Source organism: Pleurodeles waltl, chromosome 3_1 (assembly GCF_031143425.1).
Source record: "Pleurodeles waltl isolate 20211129_DDA chromosome 3_1, aPleWal1.hap1.20221129, whole genome shotgun sequence".
NCBI lineage: Eukaryota > Metazoa > Chordata > Amphibia > Caudata > Salamandridae > Pleurodeles > Pleurodeles waltl.
The window spans coordinates 1,281,282,574-1,281,299,889 of record NC_090440.1 but is presented as its reverse complement, the minus strand read 5'-3'; the positions used below and the strand labels follow the sequence as shown (position 1 = coordinate 1,281,299,889).

The 17,316-nt window shown below is 46.3% G+C and overlaps 1 protein-coding gene across 1 annotated transcript in view; it reads left to right on the top strand.

Moving 5' to 3' along the window:
- The first annotated feature begins 847 nt into the window (after positions 1 to 847).
- The window catches only part of LOC138283572 (putative leucine-rich repeat-containing protein DDB_G0290503), a 511,080-nt gene continuing 494,611 nt past the window's right edge, over positions 848 to 17,316 (top strand). Inside the window, exons 1-2 of the mRNA XM_069221509.1 lie at positions 848 to 929; positions 3,712 to 3,798. Coding sequence (XP_069077610.1) covers positions 852 to 929; positions 3,712 to 3,798 — 165 coding nt within the window. The 5' untranslated portion in view covers positions 848 to 851. The remainder of the gene's footprint in view (positions 930 to 3,711; positions 3,799 to 17,316) is intronic.

The following is a 17,316-nucleotide window of genomic DNA, read 5'->3' as shown; positions in this document are numbered from 1 at the left end:
GATAGATATGGTGCACCAGAAAGCAAGGTGAAAAACAATATACTTATTTTCAGATGCTAGCTTTCAAACAAAGTAAATGTGTCTTGGTTTGTGAAAAACGCGCTACAGACATCAATTGGAGTTATTGATCTGTGTTAAACATAGATTTGATGTTTATGATATTCTATTCTCTTGTTCTTCAAAGTGTATCCAGTTCGGATCAAGGTGCAAAAAAGACCCTACTAGCTCCATTAATTTACTCAAGGAAGACCCAACTTCCGAACCCCGTGTAAAATTGTCTTTAAATAATATTCACTTCTGAATTGTGGTTAAATGTTCTATTTGTCACAAAGTTTCCTCGGAAATCGTTTATGAAGAATAATTCCAAATCTGTTTCCACTAAACCTTCTCATTTCTCTGCCGCCGAGGGGGATGGGACATGAGTAGAAGGTTTAGTTGAAACAGATTTGGAATTATTCTTCGGGGGCGACATGCCACTAAAAGAAAAAATCCTAGCAGTGGCCCTGTTACTACTTAGAATATGAATGAATTTTGAAGTTACAGTAATCTTGTCTAAATGGATTCCCAAATGTTCTTTAAGGTATCATAGCAGCATGCTATTATACTTCGAGTTAAACTGGTCCTCAGAGCAATATCTTCATGGTGGTCAGAAAAATACCAAATGCTCCTAAGTGATGGTTCAATTAATATTTGGAAAGATATATGTTTTACTTAGTCTACTGTGTTTGTTGTCAACCTCTTGTGGGGCGAGCCGCCACCTGACGTCCTATTATTAGAACATTCACAGGAGACGTGATTATGAAGTACGTTTCAGTAATATTTTCATTATTTGTTATGTCTAGCCAAGGGAGATGCCTTCGTGGAAGTGCAGTATGGAGCAGGGTGTTAAAAAACTGCATCAGAGTCGGATGGAGGACCTTAAAAATAAGGTAAGGGATAAAGGGCTTGTGTCTGCTGCCCAGCAAATGGCTGTGGTGTGTGATGTAGTCTCCAACTCCTAATATCCAGGATTTTCGACATTTTAGAGTTACCAGTAGCTCTGGTAAACAAAACACATGGGTGGGGTGGTGAAAACGAGGCCCATTTTTTGGCATACTCGTAATGATAGCCTCGGTTTGCCTGGTACAAACCTCACTTTTTCCGGCCCCTGCACAGATAATCTTCTATCCACTTCTATTAACCTTTCTGAAGAAGGGTGGTATGGCTTTGCCTCATTTGCTTGACTACTTCTTGGCTGGGATACAGAAGTTATTGCAGTGTTAATGTTGTGATGGTTTGGACATGTGGTATGGGAGTGGAACCTCTGCTGCCAGCCTCGCCACAGCATAATGGCTTCTGTTTGCCTTCTCAATGATTTCTTTTTGAGAGACACGGGAGTAAGAGCTTACAATAGTAATTCCTGGATCCTTTGGCAGTCAGTGGCATAAAAGCTTATTCTTTCTCCTTCATAATGTTATAGCCCTCAAGTAGTCATCTGATGTAAAAGTTGCACAAAGTGCAAATGAGGACTACATGTCAAGCATCACCAAAAGTGAACTGTCATAGATGTCAGCCGTCTTTAGATGGTGTCCTTTTCCTCCATCAAAATGTTTCTCATATCAATGCCCAGGTTAAACTCAGACTGTGAATCCCAAACAGGCTCTGAGTGGTCTCTTATTGGGAAAAAAGCCACCTCGTCGACCACTTTTGCAAAAAATGGAAATTAATAATTCATACATGCCAACAGTCATAAGCATGAGGCACCCAAGTTTGAAAGTCAAAAATGGCTTTATTGTTGTTGCATCTCACCTAAAATGTCCTCTGTTTTAATGTTAGTCAAAGGGAAAAGTACATTTCTTCAATTTTTTATTATCTCCCTCATTTCTGTTTCGAAATTTTTTAATATATGCCCATTATATATCATCATGTGTTCTGTCTGGTAATGGCATTTCCGCTCTCTGCGAGACAAATTTATTCACAGGTTTCCCTTTCCCTGGAAAATACTGATTTCTGTGTGGAGAGGACAGTCTACTAATAATCTTACACCGTTTGGTTGTAACTCTACAACTTCGTAAAGTGTTAAAAGGAACTCCTCTGTTCAAATATGAAAATTAAATCCTAGCAGTATTGCTGTTTAGATTATCCACAGTTTGTTGCTCGAACCGTTCATCACTTTGTCCAGGCCGTGTTCAAAACGATCAGATGTGTTATAGTTAAATTGTAAATGGACAAGAAGTGTCATAAATGAAGTGCCAAAAAAGGAAACACTCACGAAGTTGTCCACGGCAGAACTATGGCCCCTTATTATGAATCTGGCGGTCCATGGACACCCAGACTCACAGTGGCAGGTGAACCGCCGTGGTAGTGGTGGTCTGCCTGCCCTATTATGACCGTGATGGAACCGCCACGGTGGAAATGCTGCCACCGCCAGGCTCCCGCCACCAGGCAGCCTGGCTGTGGCGGCGTTTCAGATCCAACAGGACAGCACTGCAAGCAGCGCTGCCCTGCGGATTATGAGTCCCATTCCGCCAGCCTTTTCCTTCCTGTTTACACCGCCAGGGAAATGCTGGAGAAATGGGTGACTCAGGGCCCCCCTGGGGCCCCTACACTGCCCATGACTATGCATGGCAGTGCAGGGGCCCCAGTGCAGGGGCCCCCATGCACAGCCCAGCCGTGCATTTCACTGCCCGAAATACGCAGCGAAATGCACGGCGGGTGCTGCTGCACCCGCCGCACTGCACATTGGCGCCAGCTGCATTTGGAGCCGGCGTCAATGTAAAGGCCCTTTTTCCCCATGGGCTGGCACGTGGAAACATCGTTATACGGCTGGCAGGGGCTTCGCCGCTCTGGCAGTCTTCTGTCGACCATCAGTGCGGAACCCCTCCATCATCATAATGAGGGCCTAGGTCATAAATGTTTTGGATGTGTAGTGCTATTTGTTTGAATATCTAAACCGTTAAATTTGGGCCCCAATAATAAGCGCATCTTTCTATAATGAAAGTGCCAACATTTAGGTATTAAGGGACCTCTTCTGGTGCACTTCCATGTACATGTTCTTTATCTGCTGTAGGACAAAGTGATAAAGGCCCATAAAATTACATAGCATGTTTACCAGACATTGCTACAATAAAATAAAAGGCTATAATGTGAGTGTCAGTACGTACCTGTACAAACCAAACATGAACTATTGTCCCATGGTAGAAACCAGTTTCATAATGGCAGTCCTGTTAAATCTTTTGGTATCCTCTTGTCCTTGCTTCATTACACATTAGTACTGTTGGAGAGCTGTTCTCCTGGTGATACCTTGCAATAAGAATTGGAAGAAGGTCTGACAAGATTATAGTAGAATTACCTTGATGATTCACCACTTCTCGCTCTTCTTTTAGGGATCATTACGGTTTTCCTACCGTCTATAGTGAGTGTAGTTTTACTCCTGGTTTTGTGGTCGGAAATGTTGCTCATGGTCCTATGTGAAGGTTAGGCAATTTTGTGCAAACATTTGTGTTTTATTTCAGTCTATTGAATGTGTTGTAAGTTGTGTGTAGTTAGAAACTCAGATGACTTATCCAAGTACTGAAACATTAGTGATTCTGTAACAGATACCTTCTTCAGTGGTAAAATGAATGTGCAAAATACAATACATAAATGTTGGTGGTATTTAAATTCTTTAATGCAATGTTTGCAAAAGACAAACTTGGACTGAGATTGATTTTCATTATCTATCATATCTAGACCAGTAATATGTCACCTTGGCAGCAAAGTATGAAGCTGGGCGCTCAGAAGCTGCGTGACAGGAGGATGTTGGCAATGAGGATGAAGGTAATGAGCAAAGGGACGGTGTCTCTTGTCTAAAGAATAACTTTGTTAAGGAATGTTGACAATTATTAAATAAAGATAAAGTTGGGGTAGCACACAAAGTCAAGTTTACCGGTTTGGGATTGAGTAAATGTGCCAATCTTAGCACTGATATCCCATAGTCAAGCAACCAATCCCACCAGAATTGCATAAATGCGAGCTCTTCATGCAGATCCAGTAAAGCAAGAGATTGAGCATGGTTTCTGATGAAAGAAGGTTAAGAAACAAGGTAGTGAGTTAACGTACGGGTGATTCAAGAGTGGCCTGTGAGAATACAACCTAGTCTAGCTGCCAGTCTGATTAATCATACAACATCAGGGCAACATACACATGATGCAATATTCAAACAGCTTGAATGGGTTTAAAGTGCCTGTAGAGACCATAGTCCAGGGGAGCATAGCTCCATCCCAAGTAGCAAACGTAGGTCAGCCCCTGCTACCTGGCTTGTATCAGCCCCAGGAAATACAGGAATGCTGTCGTGTTTACCTCGGTGTTGCCGAATTACCGAAGAGGTATTATCACAAGCAATGTCTTGGCACACTACAAATGATTGCAGAGGTATTGTCAGAAGTCCCCTATTCTGGACACACTTTCTTGGTTAATTTTGAGTTCTGAAACCATTGGATCGCCCTGTAAACCTACCTATAATGCATAAGCTGTGCATACAGCAATAATATAAAGAATCCTAAAGAACATTATGATTAACAGAGCACATTCATTTTAGCCAGCTCCTAACATAGGTAAGCAGGAGAGTGGGTTTTGCTGCAACCATGCACAAGAGTTCAGGCTGACGAAGCCACTGACGGCTAAGCCTCCTAGCACCACCCAGAAAGCAATGTAGCAGCCGGAGGGGTGAAGTGAAGAGGATCCTATGGAAAGGTACCCTAATTGCTAAAGCCTCCGAAGCTCCTGTCCGTAGAAAGGAGGGGGTGGACTGCATCTGGTGCAGGCATAGGAATCCAGCTGGTCATTAACTGTGCCTCCCCAAGTAAGATATAATCAGTCACATTACCAACATGCTGGTGCTGTGTACATTGCCTAGCTGGTTGTGCGACAATGGGGATCACTGCTATTGTTTTGTATTGTATTTTCACCTTTGTATAGCTTTATATTCATCTATGTACAACATCGTGCAGCATGCATTTAATCGTGAAAAGGGTGTGAGAAAAAATAGAGCTGTGCATAACTACTTTCCAAATGTATTTGTATAGACCATACTTTCGATCGTTTCATTATAATGTTGAGAAAAAAACATGTTTTTAAAGCTTTCTGGAATCGGAGATTGTTGTCTGTTGCTAACTTGACTGGCATTGTGTTCCAGAGAATTTCTGGCAGAATGCAGAGAGCTTTGCACCAGTTTGTGACATTTTGAATGCTGGTACATCCTTGCTCAGAAATTCTCAACTAGTCTTAGTAGTTTCCCGTTCAAGGGTGTTGGCATGTAATGTCTCTGGGGTAGGAGGACTGGCTTTTGCGCCAGCATATGCAATTATTTTCCACTCCGTATGTGACAACTTCATTCCCGCCTCTGGATTTCCCTTGGGTTGCGCAGTACCATTTGGTTTCTATTTTGTTTGTGACAGTACAGGCAGTGTCTTCTCTCTTCTTCTGTTCAGTGGGGCAGCTCCGTTCTCTGTGGTGTACACTGCACAGCTCATGGAGCTGAGGAGACAGTCACCTTGCTTTGCCTTGCTGACAGGCACACCAACAGCACCTAATCAGTCAAGACAGTTGTACAGTATTCGTCATCTTCACGGCTGTGGCTTCTTGAGATCTGGGTTCTTCTAGGCCCAGAAGCAAAACTCACCAACCACAACAAGCTAGGTGCCCATCACTCCTGCAGTTGTCCTTCTTACCTTGTGTAGCCCCTTTCGAATGATTGGATTTTCTTTCTGCACTCTTCTCTTCCTTTGTGGGGTCTGTGGACTGCAGTCAATGTTACTCTTACGGGCAGATTTATTTACCAAGTGCAGCGCCACTTTCCCTGCAGCCCTTAGCACCCTCTTACCGCCACCATGTGTGCGCCGTATTTAAAATACGGCACACCATGGCGCAGTGTAGGAGGCAATAGTGTCATTTTTTATGACACTATTGATGTACTCTGCAGGAGTAGCGCAAAAATATTGGTGCTACTCCTGCAGAGTGCATAGAGGCCCATTCTAAATTACGGACGCCCCCTTTGAACGTGTGATGTTAAAAGTGCCGTAATAAATGGCGCAAGCAAATCTCATAGATTTCCTTGCACCATTTTACCAGCTCCCCTAACGGGGCAACGCCCCCTTTGCATACATTATGCCTGGTGCAAAAGGTCACAGAGGGTGGCACAATGATTGCATTGCGCCGCACTGTAAATACCGCGCTGGATTTTGGCCTCGTTGGGCCTCAGTAACATAAAAATAAATTACATTAATGTGCCGCAAGGTGGCGCTAGGGGCCTATAAATATGTCCCTTAGTGTCTTGCATCTTCTTGATCTAACACTGTAAATCAGTCTTGCTTGAGTAGCTCTGTACCCTACATCCAGGGGCATACACAGTCAGCACATTCTCTGAGGCCTCACCAATGCAATCTCAGAGTGCTGGTAGTGCAGTTCATCTTGTCTAAGCTACTCCATTGCTCCCGGAACAAAATCTACCTTATACAAGGGTATCTCCAATTACCTTTGTGAGTCATTAGTCAGTAATAGCCCTCAAAGCAGTGTCCTTGCAGCGGCTCCTGGCATACTTTGTAAGTCCTTCCCTCCCCACGCTAGACTTCAGTGCTGGGTACCGCATGATTTGCAGCTGCTCCGGCTCCTGTGCACTCTACCAGGATTTCCTTCGTGCACAGCCAAGTCTGGGTCCCCGACACTCTAACCTGCAGTGCACAACCTTCTGAGTTGTCCTCCGGCGTCGTGGGACTCCCTTTTCTGACTTCGGGTGGACTCCGGTTTACTCCTCTTTTAAGTGCCTGATCTGGTAGGGTTTTTGGATGCTGCTGTGGCCCAGGAGGGACCAGGATGTTGCCAATTGCGTGAGGAGACAGAGGGGGCGCCCAGCAAGATATGGAGCCCTCACAGAAGCAGGCAGCACCCGCAGAAGTGCCGGAACAGGCACTACGAAGAAGAGTGAACCGGAGCTCACCCGAAGTCACAAAAGGAGATCCCACGACGCCGGAGGACAACTCAGGAGGTTGTGCACTGCAGGTTAGAGTGTCGGGGACCCAGGCTTGGCTGTGCACAAAGGAAATCCTGGAAGAGTGCACAGGAGCCGGAGCAGCTGCAAATCACGCGGTACCCAGTAATGCAGTCTAGCGTGGGGAGGCAAGGACTTACCTCCACCAAACTTGGACTGAAGAGTCACTGGACTGTGGGAGTCACTTGGACAGAGTTGCTGAGTTCCAGGGACCACGCTCATCGTGCTGAGAGGGGACCCAGAGGACTGGTGATGCAGTTCTTTTGGTGCCTGCGGTTGCAGGGGGAGGATTCCGTCGTCCCACGGGAGATTTCTTCGGAGCTTCTAGTGCAGAGAGGAGGCAGACTACCCTCAAAGCATGCACCACCAGGAAAACAGTCGAGAAGGCGGCAGGATCAGCGATACAAGGTTGCAGTAGTCGTCTTTGCTACTTTGTTGTGGTTTTGCAGGCTTCCTGAGCAGTCAGCGGTTGATTCCTTGGCAGAAGGTGAAGAGAGAGATGCAGAGGAACTATGATGAGCTCTTGCATTCGTTATGTAAAGAATTCCCCAAAGCAGAGACCCTAAATAGCCAGAAAAGGAGGTTTGGCTACTTAGGAAGGAGGATAGGCTAGCAACACAGGTAAGAGCCTATCAATAGGAGTCTCTGACGTCACTTGCTGGCACTGGCCACTCAGAGCAGTCCAGTGTGCCAGCAGCACCTCTGTTTCCAAGATGGCAGAGGTCTGGAGCACACTGGAGGAGCTCTGGGCACCTCCCCTGGGAGGTGCAGGTCAGGGGAGTGGTCACTCCCCTTTCCTTTGTCCAGTTTTGCGCCAGAGCAGGGCTGGGGGATCCCTGAACAGGTGTAGACTGGCTTATGCAGAGATGGGCACCATCTGTGCCCATCAAAGCATTTCCAGAGGCTGGGGGAGGCTACTCCTCCCCAGCCCTGACACCTTTTTCCAAAGAGAGAGGGTGTAACACCCTCTCTATGAGGAAGTCCTTTGTTCTGCCTTCCTGGGCCAGAGCTCCTCCAGTGTGCCCCAGACCTCTGCCATCTTGGAAACAGAGGTGTTGCTGGCACACTGGACTGCTCTGAGTGGCCAGTGCCAGCAGGTGACGTCAGAGACTCCTTCTGATAGGCCTTTACCTTTCTTACTAGCCTATCCTCCTTCCTAGGTAGCCAAACCTCCTTTTCTGGCTATTTAGGGTCTCTGCTTTGGGGAATTCTTCAGATACCGAATGCAAGAGCTCACCAGAGTTTCTCTGCATCTCCCTCTTCACCTTCTGCCAAAGGTTCGACCGCTGACTGCTCAGGACGCCTGCAAAACCGCAACAAAGTAGCAAAGACGACTACTGCAACCTTGTATCGCTTCATCCTGCCGGCTTTCTCGATTGCTTCCTGGTGGTGCATGCTCTGGGAGTAGCCTGCCTCCTTCTTGCACCAGGAGCTCTGAAGAAATCTCCCATGGGTCGACAGAATCTTCCCCCTGCAACCGCAGGCAACAAAAGACTGCATCACTGGTCCTCTGGATCCCCTCTCAGCACGACGAGCATGGTCCCTGGAACTCAGCAACTCTGTCCAAGTGACTCCCACAGTCCAGTGACTCTTCAGTCCAAGTTTGGTGGAGGTAAGTCCTTGCCTCACCACGCTAGACTGCATTGCTGGGTACCGCGTGATTTGCAGCTGCTCCGGCTCCTGTGCACTCTTCCAGGATTTCTTTTGTGCACAGCCAAGCCTGGGTCCCCGACACTCTAACCTGCAGTGCACAACCTTCTGAGTTGTCTTCCGGCGTTGTGGGACTCCCTTTTCTGACTTCGGGTGGACTTCGGTTCACTCCTCTTGTAAGTGCCTGATCCAGTACTTCTGCGGGTGCTGCCTGCTTCTGTGAGGGCTCCCTGACTTGCTGGGCGCCCCATCTGTCTCCTCATCCAAGTGGCGACATCCTGGTCCCTCCTGGGCCACAGCAGCATCCAAAAACCCTATCCGTGACCCTTGCAGCTAGCAAGGTTTGTTTGCAATCTTTCTGCGTGGGAACACCACTGCAAGCTTCTTCACGACGTGGGACATCCATCCTCCAAAGGGGAAGTTCTTAGTCCTCTTCGTTCTTGCAAAACACCAAGCTTCTACCATCCGTTGGCAGCTTCCTTGCACCCTCAGCTGGCATTTCCTGGGCTCCTGCCCACTCTCGACACTGTCGCGAATCTTGGACTTGGTCCCCTTGTCTTACAGGTACTCAGGTCCGGAAATCCACTGTTGTTGCATTGCTGGTGTTGGTTTTCCTTGCAGAATCCCCCTATCACGACTTCTGTGCTCTCCGGGGGTTGTAGGTGCAATTTACACCTACATTACAGGGTCTTGGGGTGGGCTCTTTTTCTAACCCTCGCTGTTTTCTTACAGTCCCAACGACCCTCTACAAGCTCACATAGGTTTGGGGTCCATTCGTGGTTCGCATTCCACTTTGGAGTATATGGTTTGTGTTGCCCCTATACCTATGTGCTCCTATTGCAATCTATTGTAACTTTACACTGCTTGCATTACTTCCTTTTGCTATTACAGCATATTTTTTGTATTTTTGGTATTGTGTACATATATCTTGTGTATATTTGGCATCCTCATACTGAGGGTACTCACTGAGATACTTTTGGCATATTGTCATAAAAATAAAGTACCTTTATTTTTAGTATATCTGTGTATTGTGTTTTTTTATGATATTGTGCATATGACACCAGTGGTATAGTAGGAGCTTTGCATGTCTCCTAGTTCAGCCTAAGCTGCTCTGCTATAGCTACCTTCTATCAGCCTAACCTGCTAGAAACACCTCTTCTACACTAATAAGGGATAACTGGACCTGGCACAAGGTGTAAGTACCTCTGGTACCCACTATAAGCCAGGCCAGCCTCCTACACCACATAGATGGGTTTGTCGTAAGGACCCTTGTATCTCTACAAGACTGCTGGATGAGGAGTGGCAGTACCTCTGATTGTAGGTGACTGAATTCTTCCACAATGTCAGCCCAACCCTCCGGGCTCTCTAGCTGCCTCCTAAAGATCATAAGAAGAAAAGGTGATCTCTGGCAGCCTAGTGCATGGACTTTGAAATCCTCTCAGGGAATTGTGGTGCAACAAGTCCCATTCTTTTCTCTCGTTTAAATTGAGCCTCTTACACACACAGGCAAGAAAGAAGATGCATGAAAGTTTGCAATATTTTTATTGAAAAGAATGCAATCAACTGTAAAATACATGAGGTGCAATGATTAGGATAATGACATGAGGCAAAATCAGGATTGTGAAAATAAGCGATGTGAATATGAACAGCCCTAACATTTTGCACTAAAGATGAATACACAAACTCCTCCCCATAGAGTATTGTCTACCCTAAAGATAGCAAGGTATGATAAACCTAATCTGCCCAAGCCATGTCCTTGAGATCGCCCCAGCCCCGTTACCTTGGAACAAGGCACCCTCCAGACCCCAAATCAGGCAAGGTAGAGACACAAAAGCTGAGGTATGCTGCAATATGTTGTGCAGCGTTGATGGAATCTCCCGGATGGAACCCTCTCTAATGACTTTGGTCTCACAGAGTGTTTATGTAGGGAAGTACCATCTTTCTTGGCATGTTAGCCCCAATTTCTACCTGTTTGTCAGTGTGTTTTTAGAGTCTCACTGGGAAACTGCTAGTCAGGACCCCAGTGCTCATAGTTTGTGGCCTGTATGTGTTGTCAGTATGCTTGAGTGTGTCACTGGAGTTCTGATAACCAGAACTCCAGTGCTTATGCTTTCTCTGTGTACCAAATTTGCCACTATAGTTAAGTGACTCCATATTCCAATTCTGATTGGCACACTGGACCCCTCCTTATACGTCCCTAGTATATGGTACCTAGGTACCCAGTATTAGGGTTCCAGGAGATCTTCATGGGCTGCAGCATTTCATTTGCCACCCATAAGGAGCTTATACAAACCTTTCTTCAGGACTGCCACTGCAGCCTAAGTGAAATAGTGAACACACTATTTCACAGCCATTTTTAATTGCACCAGGTAACTTATAAGTTACCTATATGTCTACCCTTCATTTACTAATGGCTAGGTGCGAAGTTACTGTGTGTGAGGGCACCCTCGCACTAGCAAAGGTGCCCCACGTTGTCCAGGGCCAATTCCCTGGACTTTGTAAGTGCGGGGACACCATAAGGTGCACTACATATATGTCAATACATATAAGTAGGTTCACAATGGTAACTCTGAATATGGCCATGTGAGGTGTCTAAGATTGTGGAATTTAACCCCCAAACAAAATATGGTATTGGGGGGCCAATTCCATGCACCCTTGGGGCTCCACCATGGACCCCCAGTGCTGCCGAACCAGCTCTCTGAGGTTTCCACTGCAGCCCCAGATGCGGCCACCTCACAGACAGGTTTCTGCCCTTCTGTGGATTGAGCAGCTCAATCCCAGGAAGGCAGAACAATGCATTTCCTTAAGGAGAGGGGTGTTACACCCTCTCCCATTGGAAATAGGTGTTACAGGCATGGGAGGGGTATCCTCCCAGAGCCTCTGGAAATGCTTTGAAGGGCACAAATGGTGCCCTCCTTGCATAATCCAGTCTACACCGGTTCGGGGACCCCCAGTCCCTGCTCTGGCGCAAAACTGTACCAAGGAAAGGGGAGTGACCACTCCCCTGTCCATCACCACCCCGGGGGTGGTGCCCAGAGCTCCTCCAGAGTGTCCCTGGAGTTAGCCATCTTAGATTCCAAGGTGTGGGGACACACTGGAGACCTCTGAGTGGCAAGTGCCAGCAGGTGACATCAGAGACCCTCCTGATAGGTGCATATCTGGGTAAGTAGGCAATCCACCTATCGGCTATTTGGAGTCTCTCCTCTGGGTGTTTCCTCAGATTCGGTTTGCAAGATTCCTCCATGACTCCTCTGCATCAGCTTCTGACCATCGGATTAACCGCAGACTGCTCCAGGAATCGCTCTAACTGCAACAAAGTATCCAGGAAGAATCTGGGACCTGCAACTTCAGCTCCAGCGAGCAATTGCAACAGTTTCCAAGGTGTGCACGCTCTGAGCACTGCATGACTTCACTCTGCACCAGAAGAACCGAAGGAATCTCCCCCTGGAGTGACAGAGTCATTTCCCTGCTTCAGTAGGCAGTAGCAGTCTCTGTGACGACAATCGGTACACTGGGACTCCTCTCCTATTGACAAGCGTGATCCCTGGAACACAGGTGGTGGACCAAAGTGACCCAGACTTTCCAAAGGTCCAGCTGTCCAAATTTGGTGGAGGTAAGAGCTTGCCTCCCCGTGCAGCGACAGTACCCCTGTGCACCACATATTCTGCAGCTCCTTGAGCTTCTGTGCACTTCTTCCAAAAGGTATTTGTGCACAGCGTAGCCCAGGTCCCCAGCATTCCATCCTGTGATGCACAGTTCTCTGAGTTGATCTCCAGCGACAGGGGATCCTCCTGTGTAGTGCTGCGATGACTGCACTTTGCAACTTCTTTGTCCCCATGTTCTGGGACTCCCGTGGGTGCTGCCTGGTCTTCTGAGGGCTCTCTGAAGTGCTGAGAGCCCCCCCTTTCTCCTCAGCCCCTCCTGGGTCCAGGAAGCTCCTTCTTGATGCAAACCGCATATTTGCGTGAACCAAGTCTTGTTGGCGGAATCTAGCAACGCAAACAGCCTGCATCCAACAAGTCAGCGTGGGACATCTCTTGCACCTGGTGCATTTCTGTACTTTTCTTCCAACTGGAGAATCCACTCTTGCACCTTCTTCCAGGTGGGCAGGGGCTCCTGTTCCTCCTGTACTCTTCTTCGTCTTCTGGACTTGGTCTCCTCTCACCACAGGTCTCCTGGTCCAGGAATCCATTGCTAGTTGCTTGCAGTCTTGCTTGGTTCTTGCACAATTCTTCATTACGACTTGTAGTGTGTTCTGAGGAAAGTTGCTGTACTTTACTGCTGCTTTACTGGGCTCTGGTGTGGGGTACTTTACTTATCTTTGGTGTTTTCCTACATTCCCCTGCGCCCCTCTACACACTACACTTGCCTAGAAGGGAATTCGACATTCGCATTCCACTATTTTAGTATATGGTTTGTGTTGCCCCTAGTCCTATTGCAATCTATTGTATTTTCTACTGTTTGCACTATTCTATGATTGTTTACTTACCTGATTTTGGTTACTAGTGTATATATTTTGTATAATACTTACCTCAAGAAGGAGCATTGCCTCTAAGATATTTTTGGCCTTGTGTCACTAAAATAAAGTACCTTTATTTTTGGAAACACTGAGTGTTGTCTTTTATTGTGTATAAGTACTGTATGACTATAGTGGTATTGCAAGATCTTTGCATGTCTCCTAATTCAGCCTAGGCTGCTCTGCTACAGCCACCCCTAGACTGCCTAAGCTGCTAGACACTGCCTACATTTCACTAATCAGGGATAACTGGACCTGGTATAAGGTGTAAGTACTTTAGGTACCCACTACAAACCAGGCCAGCCTCCTACAGTTTATATAAAGCCCATGTTGTTGTACATGCAGACATCCTGAGGTGGGTATTTACCTAAGCATTAGATTGTATGTGCAAATAAAAAGCCTCACATTCATATTCTGTGAAACAGATGGACATATTGACAATTTAATATGTACATTACTGATAATGGCTCTTTCACGGAATGGCAACTGTTTATAACATAAAAACATTTCTTGTAAAATGCAGGAACTGCAAGTACTGTTAAAATGAATAAAGGATAAATAATCATAAAGAGCATGTTTTATAGATAAAAATGGCACAGGCCTACAACCCGAGGCTTAGCTAAACTCCTGTACCCAAACAAACTAAAATGGATCCAGGAAACCCTTCCCTATGGATAAAACAAGGGTACAAGTCCAAAGACTAAAAATGCTCTAAACTAAAATTCTAAAAGCAAGGTAAAAATCACACATAAGAGATGAAATATCAATAGTGACAAGCAAAACAGGCCGACAGACAGGCCGAATTGAAAGGCAGTTTGGTATCACACTTTGTATATTTTTGCTTAACCCCTTCGCTGCCAGGCCTTTTCCCCCTCCTGTGCCGAGCCTTTTTTTGGCTATTTGGGGCAGTTCGCGCTTAGGCCCTCATAAATTTTTGTCCACATAAGCTAACCAAGCCAAATTTGTGTCCTTTTTTTCCCAACATCCTAGGGCAGTGGTTCCCAAACTTTTGCGATCCCCGGCTCCTTTGACCTATTGGGCGTGTTGGCCACGGCTCCCCATTATGTTACTTTTTTTTGGCGGGTGGGGGAACGTAATCCCAGCCTGTACCTGTACCTACACTATTTACAGTTTGTCTTCTTTATTCTCTCCTTCAGGTTGCTGAAAACCATTTATTGGAAACAATTTTTGTTCTTTTGTCATAGGGATATTATTAATGGTACTTTGGCGCCCTCCGCTGGTCACAATAATTAATGCAGGGGGTTTTGTTTCCAATACCACGATGAAAAGCTACTGATTCAAAGCACCTCCGAGTGGTTTCCAGACTGTGTGCGGCGCCCCTGGCTAGTTTTGACGGTGCACCAGGGAGCCGCGGCGCACAGTTTGGGAACCACTGTCCTAGGGATTCTAGAGGTACCCAGACTTTGTGGGTTCCCCAGAAGGAGGCCAAGAAATTAGCCAAAATACAGTGAAAATTTCGTTTTTTTCAAAAAAATTGGAAAAGGGGGCTGCAGAAGAAGGCTTGTGGTTTTTTCCCTGAAAATGGCATCAACAAAGGGTTTGCGGTGCTAGAATCACCAGATTCCCAGCCTTTTGGAACAGGCAGACTTGAATCAGAAAACCCAATTTTTCAACACAATGTTGGCATTTTACTGGGACATACCCCATTTTTACGGTTTTGTGTGCTTTCAGCCTCCTTCCAGTCAGTGACAGAAATGGGCATGAAACCAATGCTGGATCCCAGAAACCGCAACATTTCTGAAAAGTAGACAATATTCTGAATTCAGCAAGAGGTAATTTGTGTAGATCCTACAAGGGTTTCCTACAGAAAATAACAACTGAAAAAGAAAAATATTGAAATTGAGGTGAAAAAAAAAAAAGTTTTTCTCTGCGTTTTACTTTTTCCTGCAATGTCCGATTTTCGAAAGCAATATACCGTTAAGTCTGCTGGACTCCTCTGGTTGTGGGGATATATAGGGCTTGTAGGTTCATCAAGAACCCTAGGTACCCAGAGCCAATAAATGAGCTGCACCCTGCAGTGCGTTTTCATTCTATACCGTGTATACAGCAATTCATTTGCTGAAATATAAACAGTGAAAAATAGCTATCAAGAAAACCTTTGTATTTCCAAAAAGGGCACAAGATAAGGTGTTGAGGAGCAGTGGTTATTTGCACATTTCTGAATTCCGGGGTGGCCATACTAGCATGTGAATTACAGGGCATTACTCAAATAGATGTCTTTTTTACACACTCTCTTATATTTGAAAGGAAAAAATGTAGAGAAAGACAAGGGCCAATAACACTTGTTTTGCTAATCTATGTTCCCCCAAGTCTCCTGATAAACATTATACCTCACTTGTGTGGGTAGGCCTAGCGACCGCGACAGGAAACGCCCCAAAACACAACGTGGACACATCACATTTTTTGAAAGAAAACAGAGGTGTTTTTTGCAAAGTGCCTACCTGTAGATTTTGGCCTCTAGCTCATCCGGCACATAGGGAAACCTACCAAATCTGTGCATTTTTGAAAACTAGAGACCTAGGGGAATCCAAGATGGGGTGACTTGTGGGGCTCTGACCAGGTTCTGTTACCCAGAATCCTTTGCAAACCTCAACATTTGGCTAAAAAAACACGTTTTCCTCACATTTCGGTGACAGAAATTTCTGGAATCTGAGAGGAGCCACAAATTTCCTTCCACCCAGCGTTCCCCCAAGTCTCCCGATAAAAATGATACCTCACTTCTGTGGGTAGGCCTAGCGCTTGTGACAGGAAACGCCCCAAAACACACGTGGACACATCACATTTTTTTTAAAGAAAACAGAGGTGTTTTTTGCTAAGTGCCTACCTGTAGATTTTGGCCTCTAGCTCAGCCAGCACCTAGGGAAACTTACCAAACCTGTGCATTTTTGAAAAATCAGAGACCTAGGGGAATCCAAGATGGGGTGACTTGTGGAGCTCTGACCAGGTTCTGTTACCCAGAATCCTTTGCAAACCTCAAAATTTGGCTAAAAAAACATGTTTTCCTCACATTTCGGTGACAGAAAGTTCTGGAATCTGAGAGGAGCCACACATTTCCTTCTACTCAGCGTTCCCCCAAGTCTCCCGATAAAAATGATACCTCACTTGTGTGGGTAGGCCTAGCGTCCGCGACAGGAAATGGCCCAAAACAAAACGTGGACACATCACATTTTTTCATAGAAAACAGTGCCTACCTGTGGATTTCGGCCTCTAGCTCAGCCGGCCCGGGGGGGGCAGAAATGGGCTAAAATAAATTTGACCCCCCCCGTACCCTCCCTGCCCGGGAGCGACCCTTGCCTACGGGGTCGCTCCCCCTGCGTGACATTGGCGCCCCCAAAAAAAACCCGGTGCCTAGTGGTTTCTGCCCCCTTGGGGGCAGATTGACCTAAAATCGGCCAATCTGCACCCAAGGGGGGCACAAATGGTCTAAATACAATTTGCCCCCTCCCGACCTAAAAAAAAAAAAAAACATAACAAAAAGAAAAAAAAAAAAAAGATCCCTGGTGCCTAGAGGTTTCTGCCCCTAGGGGGGGCAGAAAAGGCCTTCCCAAAAAAATGCCCCTCCTGGGAGCGACCCTTGTCCAAGGGGCCCTTATGTCCATGTAAAAAAAAAAAAAAAATCCCTGGTGTCTAGTGGGGTTTCAAAGGGAAGGAAATACATTTCCTTCCCTTTGAAGCCTCTCCGGGCCTCCCCCATGGGATTGAAAGAGAAATGCTGAGCATTTCTCTTTCAATCACGCTGGAAGCAGAGCTTCCAGCACAATGGGGGAGACCATGTGAGACGTCACAGGGGGGGTTGGAGGGGTCAGGGGTGGAAGGGGAAGGGCTTCCCCTTTCATCCCTGACTTGGGGGGGAACCCCGCAGAGGGAGCGCTAGCGCTCCCTCTGGGCTCTGTGACCAGGACGTAATGCAGCAGCACTGTGCCTCAGGACGTAACCATTACGTCCTGGGCACAGAACAGGTTAAAAAGCCAATGGTCAAAATGACAATAATTATTGCCTCAGATGTTGTCAGTGGAGATTGAGATCAAAAAGCATTTCACTTCGGCAGGCAGTAGGTGAATTTAAAGATTAGCAGAGGGACCCACGGAGCAGAAGTGTACAGGATCCTTGAACGCAGAATGAC